The sequence below is a fragment of the Lethenteron reissneri genome, chromosome 14 (assembly GCF_015708825.2).
Source record: "Lethenteron reissneri isolate LAM-NWPU_2019-01 chromosome 14, ASM1570882v1, whole genome shotgun sequence".
NCBI lineage: Eukaryota > Metazoa > Chordata > Hyperoartia > Petromyzontiformes > Petromyzontidae > Lethenteron > Lethenteron reissneri.
In genome coordinates, this window is record NC_083792.1 from 13,615,639 (window position 1) to 13,637,893 (window position 22,255).

Consider the following 22,255-nt stretch of genomic DNA (forward strand, 5'->3'; position numbering starts at 1 on the left):
TTGATTCATTAGAGCGCTACCAAGTGTACCTTGGTACACTTAAAAAAAAATGTTTTTAATCAAAATCGCTTCCTCCTGCTTTGGGAGGAAAGGAGGAGGGGAGAGAGAGCTCGGGGAGCAGAGCCAGAGTGCCCAGGTCCATGGAGCCACATGGCTTGGCTCATGCAGCATTGGGGCACTAAAGGAACAATAAAGCAGCAATGTATGCTTCCAATGATCATGAAAACGCACCGTCAGTGAATCCTTTCCTGGGTAAACAATGGCTGTGTGTCACACGGTGTCACGCGTTGGTGTCTCGGCAGTTTCGTGAAGTTGCCACGTAAGCAAGGATCTATCATCGACAGTTTGTTCACATTTTTTTGCAGAGATACATCAGAAGGAGTCATTGTTACAACTCAAAAGGGACCAACTTTTAACAGCACAGGTGAGGTTGTGTATTTGGTCTAAAATGCACCAGCTATCATCTGCTGAACCCGACGAATGTTGAATTCAGCTCTTTGTGTCCATATCGGTATTCTCCCGGGAGCACTTACAAGGCCAATATTAATATTTAAAGCTTCAATAGACCACTGCATAAAAGATGAAATACCTTTGCCAGGAGCTTTAAATAAATTACCTCAAAAACGTTAAATATTAAATTCACATTCTCCTGAAATGTAGTAACGTGGTGAGCATCACCGTCTCATTCATTATAAACTAAACCAGGCTTATTGATAGGTCAGCTTGCAATTCGTTTGGTGGCTTGTTTATGAGCATGGTGGTAAACGCTACCTTGTGGTCAGACTGAATACATTCCTGTCATTTTTTTTTATTCACAGGTGCCAGTGAAACGTTTGGAAGTGTAACGGTGCCTAACATTAACTTCGTCACAACTGAAAAGCTGCCCTACAATACCAAGAAAAGATATGAGGCACAGGCAAGTTTGACTCGCTCGATAAGTCGCACGATGTTATTTTCATGATCAAAAATTACATTGTTTAATTGGGTTGTTTTCTAATTTATTCTTCTTTACCAAAGCTTGTTTATATTGTGCTTCAGATTATTTCTCGGATTCACACAGTCGTAAGCAACATGTTTCATAAACACTTGGATGTTGAAGTGATTGCGGTAAGTTCTGGACATTACTATCATCACGATGTATTCAATGGACACTAAAGCTAAAAAACATTTAATATGCTTCAAATCAAGATTTGTATACTTGTGTTTACTATCTGACTTCTGAATTCATACATTGTCTTTGTTCCCAATACCAGGTGGATCTACCAGGAAACATGATGAAGAATTTTGCCCATTTGGAGGTATATAGACTAAAGTAATTCTAGATCATTGCACTAGGATATTATAGCCATGTGTGTTTGTCAGCGTCGGCCATGATTTATCCACTGCTAGATGAATGCCTCTAGACATTGTTGCCATTCTTCATGGTATTGTGTGATGGCACAATCCATCTCGCTCCTGCACATGAGCTCATCTCATCACTCCATGGTGGTTGTCCCCTCGGGGATGGTTTCTCCGTTGGCTGCTGCTCCATCATCGGTGCCGTCTATGGGTCATCATCCATTCTCGCTGTGTGACCTGCTCAAGTCCACTTTTCTAAACGACCAATTTGTGTTCTCTGATCCATGTCTTCCTCTTTCTCTCTCCATGTCATTCCCAGCACACATCTCTACATGCTTCTCTGTGTACGTTTCGGCTTTTGTTCCATTTCCTTTGTCAGTATCCATGTTTATGATCCATGTCACAGCAATTAATATGTACCACTTGGAAATGTCCTTATTTATGGACATTGGTCTGTTGCTCTTAATCAACTCGTTTCTTTACTTTGACCCTGGTCCCTCATAAATAATTGCCGTGGATTTTTATAATACTCGTGTTACCGAATCACTTGGAATGCACCACACATTTCAGTCCACTCCTCCACAATTGGTGTTAATTCTTTACTCTTTCTCTATTAAATAAGGAGCTATCCTCCTTTCTCTTACCTTGCTGATACCATCTATGTCCAATTTCTCCCAGTTCTGTCTCCATTTCAACAAGATTGATTCGCCAGAGTCGAAGCGTTGTAAGTCGCAGAAGCGAAATCCAGGTGTCCAGTTTGTACCCATGTATTTGTAACCAACGAATGCGCTTCTGCAGTCATCTGGAACGTCATTACTTCCGCTATTAGGAAGCCACTAGAGCTATGCACTTTAACATTCAGATTGAAAACTAATTTCTGTAGAACTGCTTTTTGTCTTTTTTGTCCTTCCCCGCACCTCTGCTTAGCACGGTTGGCTACGTACCGTGAAAAATTAGTGGCTAAGGGAAGAGATCTATCTACTTATTTTTAAATCATTCTTTTCATCTGAACATGCTCAACCAAACATTATTTGCAGGTAAAACATCCATTGGGTGCATTAGCGGCCACTGCATAACTGATTTGAAAGCTCCTTTGCATCAGACTTTGTCAGCCTTTGGGTCTTTTAAAAATCCACTCTGTGGTCCGTAGAGTTCACACTAACATCTGTGACAGTAATCACCAACACATTCCTCTATGTTCAGGAGACAATACATCTGGAAGGGATACTTAAATGCAACTTAACTTTAGGAGAGGTGACTTCGGACTGTGTGGGGTTTGCCTTATTTAATTGTTGTTGTTTTTACAGTGTGAGGATGAAGAGTCCTTTGAAGAGAGCAGAAAGGAATTAATCGTCAAATTGCCAAAGCAGCGAAAGTATTTGGAGGATATCTGCGATCAAATCCATGAGCTGAAGATAGAAAAACGGTGAGTGGCTCACCAGTGACAGATTAAATATCAAATTCACACTATTCATTGTGTTCTACAGGGTATCCATTGAGGTGTCATCCATGATAATTAGATTATCTAGCCATTTGAACGGCACTGTTTAAATATTCAGAACATATTCCTTTTCTACTTGGGTATTTCTTAAACCAAACAATAGGATATCTTTAGCAACACATAACAGAAGCAGAATAAGCAATCACAGCGGAGGTATTGAAAAACACCTGGAGTTCTTTAAAATGTTGATACGATTGTGTGTTGCCGACTCCTTGGCGGACATGTGGATATCGGGGGTGATGGTACTTGTATGATAAAATATTCATACCACCAAACATGATAAAATATTCATACCACCAAACAAACCAATGTCTATTCTTTTCTAATGGAGGACACCTTTGTGGGCATCTTACATTTAGCAATGTGTTTAGGTTATGATAGGTAACATGTTTCATATTTCTCACTGTTGAACGTAATGGTTGCTTTAGTATTGTTTATTGTTGCTACTTTTTATGGATATGATCATTTATTATTTTATCGGATGAGATTGAAACACACTCCTCTCATTGAGAACTATTTTCATTAAATGACATTAAAGTTTGATGACATTTGAAGTTGGTTTTGGATTCCATTCCAAAGTATATTTCAGTCAAAACATTAAAGTAAATTCTGTAGCAATTTTTGTTAATGTTAAAAGTTCATTAATGCACATCTGACCATTGGGCAGTGTGTTGGTGGATTCGAGCCTGAGGTGTAAATTAAACATTCCTACGACAGAGGTCAGCATCTCCATTAAGGCAACCACTGTTGACCCCCTACAAAGTGGTACAACTACCAATTGTATCGACCGATTAAAGATGATGGCTGAGATAATACCCAGCTGGGATTTTTACTCAACCTGACTGGTTCAAAGGTCAAGATACAGCCCAGCAATTTATTCTGTAATCCACTCCTGTATCTGTGTAAAGTCCTTCACTAGAGGGGGCTCTAGAAAACCCCTCAATTCAGTATTGGCCTACTCTTCCAAACTGGCCAGAAATCTTGGAAGAGGTGAGAGACTTTACCCCACCAAAACCAATCCTGTGGTGCACCCATTTATACCACCAGGTGGACAGAGATAGGGTTATTGTACAGCCCCCATACATAAGTTGTCCACAGATCTTTGTCAAGTTGGCAGATGGATGCTGCCAAACACAACTGACATGGATTGTCGTCTCGTTTTCAGGGTGCCCATAGTGATTGTTTACAGCTACAGGGATGACGTTCACCGCTTCATCTTCTGAGCAGCGCACAGCTGCACACGTCTGCCTACCCACCGTTGCCATTCACTGCGCCTCCAGCAGTATTACTTGAACGCAGGCGGTGGGGAAATCCAAGAGATGGGGAGAGGCAGCCAGGAGAGGAAGGGCACACATTGGCATGGGACGACCGTGTATTTCATATGAAGTGCGTTAATGCAAAGAGCCCCTTAAGCTGCACGGAAATGTCACATTACAGATACTGAGCCGATCATTCATGCAACAAAAACATGAGTTTTTCAATAAAATGTTATGAAGATAATCGTGCTTTGTACTGATGCTTTTCAAGTATACATAAATGTACGTAATTTCATGTTTTGTTACTTTAGTGAAAAACTTGTATTCAATGCTTGTTAGATTAGGGGAATAGGATACTGTTAGTCATCAGCCTTATTCAGAGAAAAATCAATTATGCATTTAGAGAGGACTTTAATTGAATTCATGTACATTATAAAGGTGTTCACATTTGCCTAATAAGAGTGATTATAAAAGTGTTAGATTTGAGAGTTTATAGGATGAAAGAATACTGTACAAGACTGATAATGTTGACGATGTGTGAGTGCACTTTAGTCGTGTGTAAGTACGCTCGTCATGCCTATCTCAGTAATGTGTAAGTCTACAATGTCAGCTTTAAACGCTGTTTTCCCTCACTTGCTGTGAAGTACCAGGAGTGTAACGATCCATCGATTAATATCGATTATTATCGATTCTTAGCTTCTTATGCCATGCATAGAAGTACCTTTGTTTTGATGCATCAATAATAATTATCTTTTGATTCACGTGCTTGTGTATCATAGATAATGTGACTTGAGCCACAAGGATGCTGCCACGTTCACCAATTTGTAAGGAAAAAAGGGGTTCTTGGACGGAGTCTTGGAACGTGGTTCAATTAATGTTGAATAGTTGCAGCCTTCGCTCATACGAAGACTTCTGCTTTATATCTAAAGTTCTTGCAAAAAAACAATTGCTGTGCAGCTGAATGTACATTGACAGTTTGAATACTGCAGAGAGATCATTGTATATTTTTTGTAATGGCTTATTCGTGTAATGTTGGACAATGTGACATTCTAGCCAGGGTCCAGTCTCTCTGGTTATGATTGTGAAACCAAAAACGGCAAGCTCGGCAGTTTCAATAAACTTGAATTACGTTTTTTTACATTTTATTTATTTTAAACTCAATGTGTGCATATATTATACAAAACTTGTATAATAAATCATTGAAAAAAGTGTACAGGGTCGAAATAATAGCTACAGAAAACCTACGTGTTTTACATACGCCTCAATTCAAACGATATTACATAAACTATCGCTTAACAGACTTAAAGCTTTCGTGACTGCAGGAATTCATATTCTTTGGGTCTTTCGGTAAAGTCACGTAGATAGGTTAAAATTATTGAAACAAAAAACTACGTTTCGATCGCAACAGAAGCGATCGTCATCAGGAGGGAAAAAGACGACCGCTTGTGTTGTGATCGAAATGTCGTAGTTTTTTGTTTATTTTATTTTTATTAATTTGAACCTATCTACGTGACTTTACCGAAAGACCCAAAGAAGAATATCGCTTCACTTACGAGTGGAAGAAGAGCCTTCTGCGTACGTGGGTCTAATTCTTGAAGTCAGATTTGTGATGAGAAATATAATTGGGGAACCATTCCACGATTGAGTCTCTTGTACGTAAATAAATTAATCACTAAAGTCTTTTGCAACATCAGGAAATGTAGCACCCAACCAACTACATGAGCAACCGAGGTTTAAGATGGGTTTCTCCACGACTGACCATGTTCTCTGTACATACCGTCAATCATGTTCTGGAAAAGACAGATGAATATTGTATTACAAATGGCATAGCCTTTGCAGACTATTAAATGGTATTTGGCTCGGGGGAGAATTGATGCAGTCCAAGCTTTTACACAACCTAAAAATGTATAATTTCTAAGATGGTTAAAGTGAGTCAGAAAATGAACTATGATTTCATGAGTTATTCAGTGCCAGTTTTTTTAAATATTGGATTTCAAAAAGCTAAAATATAATTTGACAAAATATAGTGATAGCAATGGGTAAGTGTCAGAATATTGTAATAAAGGATGCAAAGCGGATGAAAGTGAGTACAATAAAAGGTACCAATTTTAGAGTTGCAGAATCTCCGGGACAACTTAAACACAGCCGGATATACACCTGGGAATGATTGAATGCAGACCGGAATATAAAAAAGGTGCACACGTGGATGAGAAAGTTTACTGTTGACGGATCAGATACAGGGATTGAAAGAAAATGAAAAGAGCGAAAATATAAATTATTTTAATTACAATTAAATATAAACACGTTATTAAAGGTGAATATACAATGTATGAAGAGCACGTTATTAAGTTGGATACATTTTTTAAGAATGTTTTATAGAAAAGCAACTCATCAATTCCCCCCCAATATTTTTATCGAATAATCAGCACCTACTCCATACCAAAAAATAAGTATACTATTCTAGATGTACTATTCTTTGGTTCTTTCGGTAAAGTCACGTTGATAGAAAATAAAATACAAATAAAATTTAAAAACTCACGTTTCGATCGCAACACAAACGGTCATCATCTCCGCCTGATGACCGCTTGTGTTGCTATCAAAACGTCGTGAGTTTTTGATTTTTATAAATTAGAAAATGTTTATTTCTATTATTTATTATTTTCTATCGGCGTGACTTTACCGAATGAACCAAAGTATAATAATTCCTACAGTCACGAAAGTTTTAACTAAAAAAACAAGTATACTGCTAAAACTAGCAAGTTAAGTAATTGCTTCAATTAATTATAAATGTATAATCAACTGAATCCACTCGTGTTCATAGCTGAGCCATGCACTATTCAGAATTGTATAAATAACTTTTAAATTTAGAGGTTAAATCCTCAATGCACATTTTCTGGAAAACATGAAAGGATGCTCATATTCACGAGTGGAGCATTTCTATTATTACTTCTATTATTTTTATTCTTCTACTTACGTGACTTTACCGAAAAAACCTAAGAGTATGAATCCTTGCAGTCACAAAGCTTCAAATTTGGAATCATGCATGAGTGATTGTGTGCATGCCATCCAACCTGGAAGAGTGTAAACCAACAGAGGAATGAGCAAGACCACACGAACACACCCCTCGTCGTGGCCAGCAGACCTCGACATGCAGCTCCTCAACTTATTGCCGACACAACACAAGGACCAGAATGGTACAGGATGGTAGAAGGCTGCCGAAGTGATAAGCAAATGCCACCAACTTTCAAAACTCCTTTTTTTACGCTCGAAGAAAACCAGCAGCCATTCCAGACACACACTCACTACCTATGCAACAACACTGAACCGCTTCACTGAATCTCATAAGCGCGACATCAACCCCCGGCACGAGACGCAGCGAGGGCAGTGTTTGTTATGCTGCTGCTGCTGCCACGTGCTCGCAGCAGCAGCAGGAGCCACGTGCTCACAGCAGGAGGAGGAGGAGTCACGTGATCACAGCAGCAGCAGCAGGAGCCACGTGATCACAGCAGGAGGAGTCACGTGATCACAGCAGCAGGAGCCACGTGATCACAGCAGCAGGAGTCACGTGATCACAACAGGAGGAGGAGGAGCCACGTGATCACAGCAGGAGGAGGAGGAGCCACGTGATCACAGAAGCCTGAGAAACACGGCGGTGACGTCATCGCGGCGAACATGGCGAGCGCGGTGGAAGGAGGCGGCGGCGGTGGTGGCTCCATCCCCTTCTCGTTCACAAACAACAACAACAGCAGCAGCAGCAGCAACACAATGGCGAGGTTCGTCATCGTCTTGCCTGCACCGGCGGTAGCGAAGCGATCCTCGCTCGCGTTCGGTCACCGGCAGCGATCGTCGGTCCCGAGGGCCGCGTGGGGGGGGGTGGGTCTCGCCTCTCGCCTCTCGCCCACCGCGTGGATGATGCCGCCAATGCCGCTGCTGCTAAAGCTGCTAAAGCTGCTGAAGTGGCCGTGGTTGTGGTTCTCTTTGTTTAGTCCGGGGCACTGGGATGCCTCGAACGAGTGTCAACTGCGCGTGGAAGTGTTGGCTCGTTGTGGCGTTTGGCATCCGACCTCTGCTTGTTATTTCTGTCGAGGAGTAAAACCAAGAATTCATCTCTCGTGGTTCTTTGCTGTTGCACTGTGATTGTCAATGTCGTGTTTCTGCTCTCCTTGTTACTTTTCATGATCCAGCTCAGCTTTCTAAAAGCACGGTGGGGGGGGGGGCGACGCCGCTTTCGGCCCGCGACTTTAAAGTTCCGACGGCCACAGGCCACGTCCGAGGTCTTCTCTAAGTGGTGTTCATCTCCCTCTGACGAGCAGCTTGGCTGCACTAATCGAGTACTAGAGGGGACATTTCCCCCCCCCCCCCCACATGGACACGGTTTCCCATGTCAGCCATCTCGGTCACCTGCTGTCACTTGCATCTGCCTCTTGCAGTTACAGCAGCAGGCACTTTTGAGGGATGCGTGCTTTCAAAGTTATCTTGAAAGTTCAGTTCGACCCTCGCTACGGAAAAGGTTCGACATTCTCGGCCTGTGCAACGCCTAGTCCACCCACGGGAATGTGGAGTTTCCACCGCTGGTGCAGGGCCTGCCTTTTTGACATGAACGACCACCCCAGAGACAGTTTGTGTGACTTTGACAGACACTGTTATGCTTAAAGTGCGTGTACACGATTACATTAAAAAAGCTCAGAAACCATCGCCTTACTCTCTTAAACGGCTTGAAAACCATCATCCGAACATTGCGGCGAACATTGTGGTTAAACTGCCAACCTGACAAAGTTAAATTTCGATTTAAAGCTTTCGTGACTGCAGGGATTCATCTTCTTGGTTCTTTCGGTAAAGTCACGTAGAAGGGAAGTAATAAAATAATAAAAATAAAACATAATAAAACAATTCTCACGACGTTTCGGCCACAACGCAAGCAGCCGTCCTCAGGTGAGGTCCTCAGGTGAGGACGGCTGCTTGCGTTGTGGCCGAAACGTCGTGAGAATTGTTTTATGTTTTATTTTTATTATTTTATTACTTCCCTTCTACGTGACTTTACCGAAAGAACCAAGCTGACAAAGTTAGTTAACGAAGCCAGTATGCTGTGTACAGCCCGCAGGAGGTGCAGCGTGAAATCAAGGCCTTCTTGTCGGGCATGGACCCGGTGCATGGGAACAAGCTCACTCTGCGTGACCACGCCAAGTGCGCCCTCCTGCTGCTCAGGTGATGCCTCGGTTGTTGTTGTTGTTGTCTATTGTTGTGCAAATTGCAGCTCCGAAAATTCGAACACAGACGCATACATGCTCTAGCCTCTGCATTGCAATTTTGCAATGTTCACACTCCATAGGTTTTAGCATTGTTGGTGTATTCGGTACGTTAACACACTGTGAATTTGTGTTGTCTTTTATGCGTACACACTAACCATTCATACAACCATTATCTTGTTAACATTGTTAATTTATGAAATAACTGTCATGTATTCCAGTGAATTGCTATTTTGAAGGTGTTTTATGACTGCCATTAGTGGAGACCTGCAATGGGTTTTCAGGTTGTGCAGTGTTGTTTGGATTAATGAGCACCATAGCGAACTGAACGTGGTACCACCAGAGCACACGTCGGAGACTTGTATTGTGGTCGTGGTCGCCTCCATGTGCACGCAGGCACCTGCCGGCGTCCCGCGGCGCGGTTTTGGAGCATCTGTGCGGTGTCTTTGACGAGTACGTGGGCAACTATGTGCTGGAGATGGACGAGCAACCTGGACATAGCATGGGCGGAGGCATGCAGAACTTGGGCCTCAGCCTCAACCTGGATGACGTCGTGACGGACGCTCACCGCACCATCGCCGAGTTTGTGCGCGTGAACCCGCGAGCCTGGGCCCCGCTTATCTCAGCCTGGTGCGTATGGTCCAAGGGGAAGCTTCTGAAGCTGTGGTTGTTGTGATTTACTGAAACAACTGTTTGGCGTATTGGCTGAAATTGGGCCAACATGGTGCATCAACCTGGAGATTTGGTAATTTTTCTGCCAAGAATTGATTTGTTTTTTCCTTCCACGAAGGATGAATGAGGCTTTGGAAAGGCATTAAAAAAAATGGTCCTCCCAGCAATTGTATTGTTAGAATTCTGGGTTGAAACGTTAATGAAGAATTCCTTCTGTCTTGTTTTTATTATCTACATCTGTTTATCTCATTCAGTTTGCTGCAAGAGCCCAAATTAAACCTAAACATATAACGTTCATATAACGTGCATATATCGTAAGTTAAGCTTGCAGCGTATTGCGAGTGTAAACAAAACGTCCATATCATTTATTAATTGCTCAGCCTACTTTGTTATGAAGACTTAACATTCTCTAATGCGTAATACTTCCACTGGTCCTGCCGCAGGTCAGTGGAGCTCATGGGCCGGCTGAGCAGCAAGTATGCGGGCCGCCACGGTGTGCCGCACACGGGCTCGCTTAACGAGCTGCTGCAGACCTGGATGGGCTGCAAGGCCACGCGCACCCTCATGGACATGTACGTACAGTGCCTGGCATCGTTGGATGGACCCTCGCTGGACGTGTGCGTGGGCGCGCTGCTCGACACGTCCGTCCGGCACTCGCCGCACTTTGACTGGGTGGTGGCGCATATCGGATCGTCGTTCCCCAGCACCATCATCAGCCGCGTGCTCTCCTGTGGCCTCAAGGACTTCTGCCTGTCCGGAGTCGGCACGCAGGCGGTGGACCCTGTCTATCAGGTTACGACTCGGGCTTGCCTTGTTGCCTTGTTGTGAAAGGGGAAGGAGTTGAATGCAGTTAACTCGCAATTATCAACGGGTGAATTATTCGGGTTTGCGGGTTGACCATCCATTATCGCAACCTTTTCTAGTGCAGGTTGTTGCAATTATGAGTTGCTCCTCACTCATTGTGGGATCAGTGACTCATTGCCCATGTGACAAAAAACATTTCCGGCAAGTAAATCTTAAATAAAAAAATAACATGACATTTTACGTCAACCCCAATTTAAGGTAATACATACGTTTTTATGACCTGATATTTAAAAGTTTTGATGAAGCTTTTTTTGTTTATCCAGTCCATGTTTCCTGTGTCAGTTACCCTGGGAAATTGAGAATTGACTGCACTCCAAACAGACACCCAAAAGTAGCATTTCTCAAAGGCTCGACTTTGCATTGACAAGAATGTTTATTGCATTAGTCTCCTAGACTAAAAAAAAATACTAAATGATATCCACAGACTAATACATGACTAATATTACATAGGTTGTCATCAACTAGACTAAGACTGTGACCAAAACAAAATTAGGAATAAACTAATACCGGCTTGCGCGTCTTAGGACAAGCGTGTGGCCAAGATCGGTTCGGTGGTGGGCATCCTGGGCCACCTGGCGGGGCACCACGCTGACAGCATCAAACAGGAGCTGCTCAAGCTCTTCCACGAGAGCCTCTCGCCTCCCGACGGCGACGGGCGCGACCCGGCGGGCGACGTGCGCCTGCGCGCGGCCACCGTGCCCTTCCTGCTGCAGCTGGCGTCGCTGTCGCCGCCGCTGCTCGGCGCCGTCTCCTCGGAGCTGATGGAGGCGCTGGCGCCGGCCGCGGTGCTGCAGCGCCTGCAGCAGCAGCTGACGGCGCTGCCGCGCGACGAGCTCGACAACATGCTGGGCATGGCCGTGCACCTCGTGGGGCAGACGGGCGAGGCCGGCGCCTACAGGTACGAGCGCTGCCTAACGATCCACGGTCTCGTGATGTGGTGATCCATGATGCGAACTGTTATCGTTACTACAGCTCCGTGGCGTTGTCCTCTTGTGCGTGTTCCTCTGGCCGCCACTCAGTCATTAGTCCATCCTAATGCAGTGACCTGCCCAAGCCATTTACTTTTCGTAACGGCCGATGTAATGCCTAAATGGCATTTGATCTCTGATCTACTTGTTCTTTTTGTCTCGGTGTAATTCCAAGCATGCGTCTCTCATGGTTATTTGCTCTTACATTGTAATTGTCAATGTCATGTTTCTCTTTCATGTTACTTTTCATTATCAAGTTCAGCTTTCGAAACACACTCTGACTCGTGTTTGCTTCTTTATCTATTTTATTCTGGTCCACCATGAATAATTGTCCTAGGTCTACATATTCTTCCTCCCACACACATTTCCAATTATTTAACGAACTTGTTCGACGTGACCTGTTTTGCCTTTGTTTATCCTGAGCCCATGTTGCAGTGACACTTTACCTTATACAAATGACATTGATATGAATGTGTGTGTGTGTTATGTTGACAGGGTCTTGCAGTTCCTGGTGCGCATGGCCACCCCCTCCTCCGTGATTTCGGTAGCCGGGAGTGGCAGCGGTGGGGCCGGGCAAGATGTGGCGGGGGCAACGTTGCGTGGCGGTCAGCACAACGTGCCGAGCGGCGTGCGCGACACGTGCGAGAGAATCCTGCAGTTGCTGCTGCTCAACCTGCACAAGATGGTCTACAACCGGCCAAACAATCGGTGTGACGCACCTGCCCCATTATTGGTGGAGAGAAACTTTGGGGACCAAAAATGTACTCTGCAGAATGAGCTGTCATCATTTCACTTGATTGTGTGTGGTATTATCAGTCAAAGAATGATGAAGGGGGTTGAACGATGGCGTAGTCATTCACACCTCCTGTGTGCTTTGCAAGTGACGTGTGCACGTCTTTAATTATCTTTTATTTTGTAGGAATTTACATTACCCAATGCCATAGATGGCATTAATAGTTTAACAATACTGTAATATCTATGTATTATATTTGCGTGTCAGGGTGACGAGCACACTGCGCTGCGATCCCGGTAATCCGAGTTCAATTCATGGCCATGGCTAACGTGAACAATAATACCTGAACCCGTCCTGATCTTCCCCCCCTGCATTCACCAACCTACACTTACAAGATTGGTGAAGTATGATTCAAAAACCTCATGTGACTGACTCAGCCTCAGGAGACCTTTATCCAGATGTAGATTGACAAAGGCCGTATATCATCAAAGTAAACGTTTCGCTTAAATGGAACAAGGCATTTATTGCAATTTTGACAGCAGTAAAACTACGCCTGACCAATAAATGACATTTAATTAATCCTTGTAAGATAGACCAACAGTAATCTTTCCATTTACCATCTAAATATCAAAAAGAATCATCTTTATCAGTAGCGCGATATTGATATGAACACTTGTTGTCCAACTTGTCCGCATGTATGCACTAACCACATGCTCTGTGTTCTATTTGAGTGTTCCTCTGCAAGCTTGAACATATTGAGAAACACGAGGACTATAGAGTCTAAAAGTTTTCTTTGCAGAACGTGCAAGAACCCACCAAAATACATTAAACAATGTTTTCACCTGTCTCCCCTACTTAAATATGAAACTTTCCAAAGGGCCTGGACCTTTCACTGCATTCACTTAGCACTAGAAGTGTCCTTTTGTGAGGACGCTAATGTTTTTCTAAAAGCACATCATGCGGCGGTCGGGTTATTGAACGTTACATTGTGTTTCGATTTAAAGCTTTCGTGACTGCAGGGATTCATGTTCTTACATTACATATTCTTACACAGTTACATTGTGTCCCCGGCATAGGCTCAGCGACACATCGGTGCCTTTTCTGGATGGGTTACGGTCACGAGTCGGCGAAATATGCGAGGAGATGCTTCGCCTCGACTGGAAGTGCCACCTCTGGTTGCAGCAGCTGCTCAGCCTCCTTTGTGTGTATGGAGGGGCGAGCTTGGCCACGGAGGCTCTCTGCCATGCCCTGTCCCTCGCAAGGTGAGCTGCCTGCTGTGTTTTAATCTCCCGGGCTTTCAGGACCTATTTATCACCGTCTTAATAAAACATGGTTAAGTGCAGTGACTTTGGATGGTTTCGGCTAAGCCACTACTTATTGTGCATGTAATTTGATTAATGGTGTTACTACTTTGCACTGTGCGTAGCTAACCGTGTTGGGTGGCTCATGGAGCTTATACCATGCGAGCTCGTACTTACTAGATCCTGGATTTGAATCTGGGCAAGCACCCTTCATTAAACTGAAACGTCATTACCATTCTTCAATAACAATGTGGACCTAAATGGAAAAGTTTACAAAAGTTGTTGTTTTGGGCACTCGCCCATCTTCATCGCACGTGAATCAAGAGGCCAAAGAGATACGAGTTGGAGACTGCGCTCGACACCATAGGGGCCTGATCAGAATTAAATTAATAAAACAATTCTTGATGAACAATTTTTTATTGGTATATGAATATTTACCTATTAGTAGCTATTGAGTAACAAAATTTTTGTATTATGTAAACTAGGTTTTGAAGTGTGGCAAGTTGATGGTCTTAGCCTGGTCATCAATGGCACAACTATAACCTTTATTAACGTTGGTTTTCACAAATTTCGCATATTTTCAGTCTGAAAATGACACAATTTTCACTTTGTCTTATAATGAGCACCTCTATAGCAAGGAATATGAGAGGTTCACCACTGAGTATGGAAGAGATGCAGTTGAAGGGATTTCAAAAGTACTTGTGTGATGTCACCTTCCAATGACTGATCTCACGTATGTCGTGGTACAGTGCTTTTGTGAGTTCTGAATTGAGATTTCTTCATATTATTAGATGACGTCACAGCCACAGTTTGAATTTGGGAAGACTTTTTTTACATGATTTTGCTCGACATACTGAAGCAATTCTTCATCACAATTATATTTGTTTCTGATAGACAAGTCAACAACTCAGAGGCGCGGAGCCAAGCTCAGAGCTGCTCGAAAGCCTGACCAAACAGTTAGGCCTTTCAATGTTTCATGAAAGTCGGAGTGGATTTGATGTTGTGGATGTGCAACGGGGTAGAGAGTTCCACACCGAGGGGGCGACAGCAGAGAACCGACGTGAGGCTGTCACAGCTCAAGACCTTGGTGGCAGGGAACATTAATCACCGGTATTTGTCAGCAAGTAAAAACTGATTAAATTTTTGTTTCAGGGGACCGGAGGAGCTAAGCCTGGTGGTGCAGCTCTACGCCGAGCTCTCGTGCTCCATGACGGGGCTCCTGCCGGCCGCGGTGCGCCTCTCCGTGGCCCAGGTCTTGTGCAGCGGCGAGGGCTACATGAGTGCTCGCCGCGTGGCCTGCCTGCTCAACAACTTCGCCTGCCTCTTGCAGTGGGACCCACCCGACGGGGTGGCCGAGAGGGCCCTCCCCGTGCCCGCGGGTCGCCTGCTCACCGAGGCCGTGTGCGAGCACCTGCAGGCAGTCAGCCGGCTGCTTCTGCACCCCGACGGCCAGGTAATTGGCTGCATTGCACCGTGCGGTTAAAACATGGGGCTGTCTGTATAATAGTTATAGTTTTGAGTCAAAGGCTCAGTTGGGGGTTGACTTAGCGAGTCATTACACTGCCAGAGTTGTTAGAACAAATGCTGCTTTGCGGGAATGTTTTGGTATTTTTTTCCCAAATGGAAAGGTTTTGAGGGGAATATTCTTTTTTATGTATAATCAGGTTGACAATTAAGATAGCAAACCCAAGCACTGGTTTGAGTTTGAGGACAGGCTGTTATGTAGATGCATCTACTATATATATGTAACATTTTAAAAAAGTGTTAACATTTTTGCGATATTTTAGTAATCTGCTATCGGTTCCTTGCTTAGCTATATAAAATTTTATTTGCACATTTGCTGCAGATGTTTTGGCTAAAGTGTGTAACCCTCGCCTCTCGCAGGTGGCAGAGGCATGTGTAGCGATGCTGGCCGTTCTGCCTCTTCCCAAGACCCTTGGCGTATGCCAGCTGTACAATGCCATCAGTGCAGGCACCGCCTACTTCTTCATCCTGCTTCACAGCAAGCAGGCAGGCGCCATAGGCCACTGCTCCAGGCTCCTCACCAAATTGAGCTCCGTTTCATCTCGTGGTCAGAAGGAGGTTCTCGCGCAGCTGGTTAGGGGAGCCATGCATGCAGACAATGCCGTGCTGTTTGGAGGAAAGACGGAGGCATCCCGTACCACCGACCCGATTTCGGAGGATCTCCAGACTCGCCTACTCGCGTTGAACCGAAAGCACGGTTCTGCTGCCAACTACGGCCTTGGCCCATGGATTGTGTTCCATGCCGGCGTGATCGGTCGTGGGCTCAAGGCGCCAACTGAGCCAAGCCGTGAGCCCCCCAGCCAGGATAACACACAGTGGCTACTGAGCCTCCTCATCCGCTGCTGCAGTAGCAGCACCGTGGGTGCCTGTCGCCCAGAGCCGGGTTGCGACGCTGCTCAGCAGCTGCAGCAGCAACAGCAGCACACCCGCCAGGAGCATCCGCCCATGCCCATCAACCCAGAGGCAGCGCGCTCTCTCGCCGTGCTACTGGTTGAAAGCATCTGCCCCGACGTGACCAACAGCGAGCTGGCGTGGCCTCCTGAGGAGCACGCTCGGCACACGGTGGAGCGAGACCTAAAGATCCAGCGGCGCTTTGAGGACAACCCCTTCCTCTTCCAGCTGCTGTGGCTCGTGGCATCTGGCCGGCCTGCGCTGTGCTACTGCTCGGTGCTTCTGCGCGGGCTGCTTGCCACGCTGCTGACGCACTGGGAGGCATCGCGCGAGCCACGAGCCGTGGACTCGGCCTGGGCTCTGGAGGCCTCGCAGGCGCTGATCGCGAGCATGGGAGAGGGCCAGCTGTTGCCACCTGTGCTGGCCAACGTGCACGAGCTGTTTGCCCTGATAACGCCACACGAGGTGCACATGCTGCTGCTGTCCGTCTGGCAGTACGTGCAGGACAATGCGCCACTGCCACAGAAATTCACATTCCAGCCGCACGCGGGGCAGTTTTACCGCGACTTCAGTAGGGACGGTGATGTTGGCAAGCACCTGACCGAGCTCTACAGTGTCCTGCACAAGAACATAGATACGCTTGGTCACCTCCTAGGAAGATTTCAGATCTAAGTTTTTCTCGAGCTTTGAGGCCATACAATGAACTTATAAGTTAATGGTCTTCCGCATTATTGGCTCCACAGACCTGATTTTCTTGGAAAACCATGTGTGTGCTTAGGCAGGCTCGGGCAAACATAAATTAGTCAACACTGATAATTAAATCATTTTCAAATTGTAATGTATGATGTATATTATTTGTATGCTGTGTATATATGAAGTCTTTTCATTGCTGCCATTTTGTGTCAATCACGGAGCCTTTGTTGAAGCAATTTTCACTTCTGTATCTAAATGCAGCGCTATCCTGTTGTAAGGAAGCAGACAATTACAATACAGCTGTACAGATTTTCACTTGTAGCTTGTGTACTGAAAGCCGAGTACTACCAGTTGGAGCATAATCCAACCCTGTAATTTGTTCCTCCCACCAGTGCTACTGTTATTAAAGGTTGTGTTAATTATCGTGGGTTTTTTTTACGATTTGCTTTGCATTTGGCAAGATATTTGTAAACTTAAAAAGGACTTTTCTGGGAACCAGTGTCGGTGTTATTTTATGTATGTATGTGAAACAATTTAGCTCTGTAAGGTTTCTTTGTTTAGAACATAATTGACGTTAATGAAGCCTCTCCAAGCCATAGCCATATGTACGTGGAACTTCTTTTGCACCGAACGTAGCCAACCATGCTAATCGGAGGTACGGGGGAAGGACAACAAACCAAACACAAAGCAGTTATTTTTTATATAATATGAATTCCTGCAATCACGAAAGTTTTAAGTCAAAATTTAACCGCCTCTACGAGGAGGGTTTCCACATAACCATAAGATCTTTTGACAAACTCCGAGACAAGAAATCTCATCTGATCGAGTCACTCACATTTCTGAAGAGATGCCGTGATTCTAAGGCGCCATACCGATCTCATTTACACCGACTTCTGTTGCCGTCACATCTGCCAATGGCAAACGAATTTTGTGCAGGGTTAGCTTGGCCCTGATCTCAGGGAGAATTAGACTGCTCCGTACTGAACTAGATCATGAAATCACAACATTGACAGAAAAAATGTCGACATCTGATTGGGAACATGTAGATAACTTGACTGCTTCATCAGCCGCTACAATGTCAGCTAAATGTGTTGTGCAGTAGACCACACGGAGACGGGATTTACTATAAGGGCTGTTGCCGTTTATTAACACTGTTTCACACAACACTAACTCACACCAGAGGGAGGTGCTCTCTATTCTTGGTTCTTACCCTGGACCCCCGAACTCTGTATTGTCCAACTCTCGGCTATCCCTTGGGGCTCTCTCCCTCGTCTGCACGGGACGGGGGTTCATCCAACACCGCCCGGCGACGAGGAGGGAGAGACATCTTCCAGCCGATCCTGGCCCTGGATCCCCACAACGACCACGCCTTCGTCATGGGCTCTCCCTTGTCTCCGGTTGTAGCCAATATTTTCATGGAAAAATTTGAGCCGGACGTCATCCAGGCATCCACTTGACGCCCGTCCTTGTGGACTTGTCAAGGGAGCACAGGGTCAAGTCATGACTTGTGTTTTACTTGTTACCTTACCCCAAGGCACATGCCCCGCCCACTTGGTTCTGACACCGGGACGTGGTCTGGGCACTGCCTGTTCCATGCTTCACCACTGGTTCTGACACCAGGACGTCTTCTGGGCACTGCCTGTCCCATGCTTCACCACTGGTTCTGACACCAGGACGTGTTCTGGGCACTGCCTGTCCCATGCTTCACCACTGGTTCTGACACCAGGACGTGTTCTGGGCACTGCCTGTTCCATGCTTCACCACTGGTTCTGACACCAGGACGTGTTCTGGGCACTGCCTGTCCCATGCTTCACCACTGGTTCTGACACCAGGACGTGTTCTGGGCACTACCTGTTCCATGCTTCACCACTGGTTCTGACACCAGGACGTGTTCTGGGCACTGCCTGTGCAATGCTTCACCGCTGGGGCGCTTGTGCCACGGCCACTTTTTTAACCTTTAACAGCGGTGGCCTTCGGTCACCCCCCCTCCCTTTCCTCCTGAAGACGATCGCTTGTGTTGTGATCGAAACGTCGTGGTTTTTTTAATTTTACCGAAAGAACCAAATAATACGTCTACATGATAGACTGCCAGTACGCTCCCCCAGCTTAATAACCAGGCTACAGTTGACATTAGTGTGTTTTTTATGCACTTTATTTTTATTATAATGTTTCTATCTACGTGACTTTACCGAGAGAACCAAAGAATATAGTTTGATACATTGAGCACGCGTCTGCCAATGTCAGGCGGCGAACAGTCGGCGCCTGTCAGACCCTCAATGCAATCGGCGGCCATCCGAGTCGGGGAGACTGCGCGCCCCAACCGCACGGAAGCGCCGTCGAGACGTCTCCGCTCCTCCCATCCAGCGACACCTTCGGCCGTGAGAAGCAATGGACGCGGCCTACCCCCAGCAACATGGACAGCGCCTTCACAGCAGCGGAGAGACAGCGACGGGGGGTGGGGTCCCCTCCCCACCCAACGTCCCCTCCCCACCCAACGTCCCCACTCCCCCACCGTGGCCCCGCCCACCCACCGTGGCCCCGCCCACCCACCGTGGGCCCCCGCCCACCGTGGCCCCGCCCCCCCCTGTGCCCCCCCCCGGCCTCGTCTCCCGCTGGCTCGCCATGGGCGACTACTCGCAGCGCGCTCTGATGGCGGCGTGCGCGCTGTCGTTCGTGGCGGGCGCGCTGCTGGGCTGGCAGGGCAACAAGACGCGCCGCAGGTTCCTGGACTGGAGGAAGCGGCGGCTGCAGGCGCTGCTCGCACAGACGCAGAAGAAGCTGGACCTGGCGTGAGCGGCGAAGGCGGCGGCGGCGGCGGCGGCCTTCGCAGCCGTCGCCTCGCGTGCGCTCGGGGTGGTAGTTCTGGCGTCGTTGGTGGTTGCGGTGTTGCTGGTGGCGGTGATGGTGTTACTGGTGGCGGTGGTGGTGTTGCTGGTGATGGTGTTGCTGATGATGGTGGTGACCTCTCGGGCCCGAGTCTCGACAAGGTCAGTGCGGTCGGCGAGCAGCCTCGGACATTTAAAACGAAGTTGAACAAATGCAGCCCGCAAGCACAAGTCCTGTGGAGTGCTGAAGTTTAATAGATTTTTATTGTTATTTCACCTTTACTTCATCTTTAATTCACCTTATTTCACCTTTATTTAACCAGGTAAAAAATACCTTGAGGTTAAAAACCTCTTTTGCGAGGGGGACTTGACAAGAAATAAACAAAAATAAATCACCTCACAAACAATACGAAATGGTACAATACAGAACATTAAACACAGTGACAATGGTTTAGACATGTCCTTCTCACTATGGCGACGAGGCATGTGCCAGGCTAGGTGCACCGAGCCCACGTGGACGTCAGGAATGGCTTGCTGGTACAGGGGCCAGGGCCGCGTTGTGGCTGAACATGCAGACACACAAAGTCTGACCCAAGCTGTGTGTGTGTGTAAGTCGGCAGGTGATTTATAGGAGAAGCAAGCTCTAAAGTCACTGTTTGTGCGTTTTAGCCATGATGTTGCTGCAATGATTAATGTTTAACTTAATTGGGTGACCTCACAAGAGCGTCATGATTGCACGCTTTTCCCACAGATATGAAGTTAAAGGTCCTAATAACGAAAATAAAGTTTGGTTTTTGGACGTAGAAATGGCATAGAAGATAACGATCACGATATAAATAATTTGCAAGTAATTGTTGATAATGCCAGCATTCGATTTTGGTCCTGATAAATCTCAGGCTGCCAGTAAAATGCCTCGCCACGTGGACTTTACTACAAGCTGAAGATGACGACTAATGTGCTTAATTTGTATTACACAACCAAGCATACACGGAAAGTGGTAATTTCTCGTGAAGAAGTGTGTTTATACAGTACGTGCAATTAATGTGATTGCACGTTTGTATGCTGTACTTTGAATCTTTACGTGACATGTTCACGTTCCATGAATATGTTGCCAATCCACTGCTGGAATACGCCCCCCCCCCCATGCCGTTGTGGTCGATCCACTTACCCTCCTCCACTGGCACAAAGCCGAGATCACCAGTGTGCATGTTGGTAGCCCATCTAAGCACACTTATCCAGATGTTAAGCTGCCTAAATCTGATGAGATTGGGCTCATTTACAGGTGATTTGGTCAAAGGATTTACACTATTGCTGATAAATATTCAAAATCACACCACGTTGCGTTTGGTTGAGTAATAACCTACTTGTATAGACGTTCTGTTTTCGTTATACACAGTTCTACAAAGTGATGGGTTTTGTGTTTTCCCCCCACAGAATGAAGCGGCGTGCCTGGACGGTCAAGACGAGTACAGCGGCTGTTTTTTTAAATGGCTCCAGGATTTCACAAGACTTCACATTTACAGAAGACCGTGTGCCCCACTCGTATCTCGACATCTGTACTGGACACCACGTCTGTGAAAAAGAGCTTCATAGCTCATCGGATTTCTCCAATCTAAATAAAGATTCTGTTTTTGATTATCACTAATTACACATTGCACTACATTGAAGTAATATATAGTGCTTGTGGCACTTTATCAATAACACTGCCTTAAAAATAAAAAAGGTAATTTGCATATATGTGGTGTGAAGAAAGGCCAACACCTTGAACGTCGCCTATTATAGTTTTAGATCTTAAAGCCACAGTGTTATTGACAAATGTGCTGAGGTGTTTTTGTTATCTGTGCTTGTGCACTACTGCCAACATTACCAAAGTGGTTGGTGTTTAGTTTTTGCCTACAGCTTCACGGTATCTATTGGGTGTGAAATGGTCAACTTTCGATACCAAATTGCTTGATTCGAGTTGCCGATCACACGTTTTATCACGGCTCGACGTGAGCCTGGCCGAAAACGTTGATCACAGCGCAGAGGAGGAACAGAAACTCCGATTTCGGCACGAGAGAGCCCAATGGTGATTGCATGTTTAATAATCGCAACGTTTCACTGCATTTTACAAAGTGAAATTGCAACTTGAGAAATGTTAACCACATTGTTGGTGTCTAAGGAGAAGTTTATGTTATGGCACTAATATTGTGCAGTTATAAACTTGCATTTTTAGACTTATCGGTTGTGAACTCTGTTTTTGTTAGTTATTTACATGTTCACATATCCATTGCATTTACAGAAGAACTGTTAATAGTGGCCCTACGTCCCGCATTTCCTATTATATGTAGGAGTTGGGGTCCCCAGAAATGTATAATATTCGTGGCCCTATTATCTGTGGTTAGCAGGTGCCTTTCTAATGCACAGTATTAAGAGGAGTCACGTGCAAAATACATCCTATTCG

The 22,255-nt window shown here is 45.6% G+C and overlaps 2 protein-coding genes and 1 long non-coding RNA gene across 6 annotated transcripts in view; all 3 read left to right on the forward strand.

Moving 5' to 3' along the window:
* EIF2AK4 (eukaryotic translation initiation factor 2 alpha kinase 4) overlaps positions 1-5,233 on the forward strand; it is a 45,330-nt gene extending 40,097 nt beyond the window's left edge. For all 4 annotated transcript variants that reach the window (XM_061551626.1, XM_061551627.1, XM_061551625.1 and 1 more), the window contains 6 exons: positions 366-424; positions 819-916; positions 1,039-1,107; positions 1,254-1,298; positions 2,646-2,764; positions 4,005-5,233. In XM_061551626.1, the coding sequence (XP_061407610.1) occupies positions 366-424; positions 819-916; positions 1,039-1,107; positions 1,254-1,298; positions 2,646-2,764; positions 4,005-4,062 (448 nt within the window). In that variant the 3' untranslated portion in view covers positions 4,063-5,233. The remainder of the gene's footprint in view (positions 1-365; positions 425-818; positions 917-1,038; positions 1,108-1,253; positions 1,299-2,645; positions 2,765-4,004) is intronic.
* A 2,453-nt stretch (positions 5,234-7,686) lies between these two features.
* Positions 7,687-17,476, forward strand: INTS5 (integrator complex subunit 5). Its single transcript, XM_061551628.1, has 9 exons — positions 7,687-7,868; positions 9,190-9,300; positions 9,738-9,971; positions 10,457-10,805; positions 11,402-11,775; positions 12,341-12,553; positions 13,655-13,840; positions 15,032-15,332; positions 15,764-17,476. Exons 1-9 carry the CDS (start codon positions 7,768-7,770, stop codon positions 16,964-16,966), a joined length of 3,072 nt encoding a protein of 1,023 aa, XP_061407612.1. The 5' UTR covers positions 7,687-7,767; the 3' UTR covers positions 16,967-17,476.
* Positions 17,477-19,572: 2,096 nt separating this feature from the next.
* Positions 19,573-22,032, forward strand: LOC133342440 (uncharacterized). The gene is made up of 2 exons (XR_009755129.1): positions 19,573-19,974; positions 21,247-22,032. It is a non-coding gene; the product is annotated as an uncharacterized LOC133342440 (long non-coding RNA).
* Positions 22,033-22,255: the final 223 nt, after the last annotated feature.

Bases quoted from the DNA above. Each gene is read 5' to 3' on its own strand.
- INTS5 (XM_061551628.1), top strand. From the start codon at position 7,768: ATGGCGAGCGCGGTGGAAGGAGGCGGCGGCGGTGGTGGCTCCATCCCC. The intron at 9,301-9,737 runs GTGATGCCTCGG...ATGTGCACGCAG, and splicing joins TGCGCCCTCCTGCTGCTCAG to GCACCTGCCGGCGTCCCGCG. The intron at 13,841-15,031 runs GTGAGCTGCCTG...TTTTTGTTTCAG, and splicing joins CATGCCCTGTCCCTCGCAAG to GGGACCGGAGGAGCTAAGCC.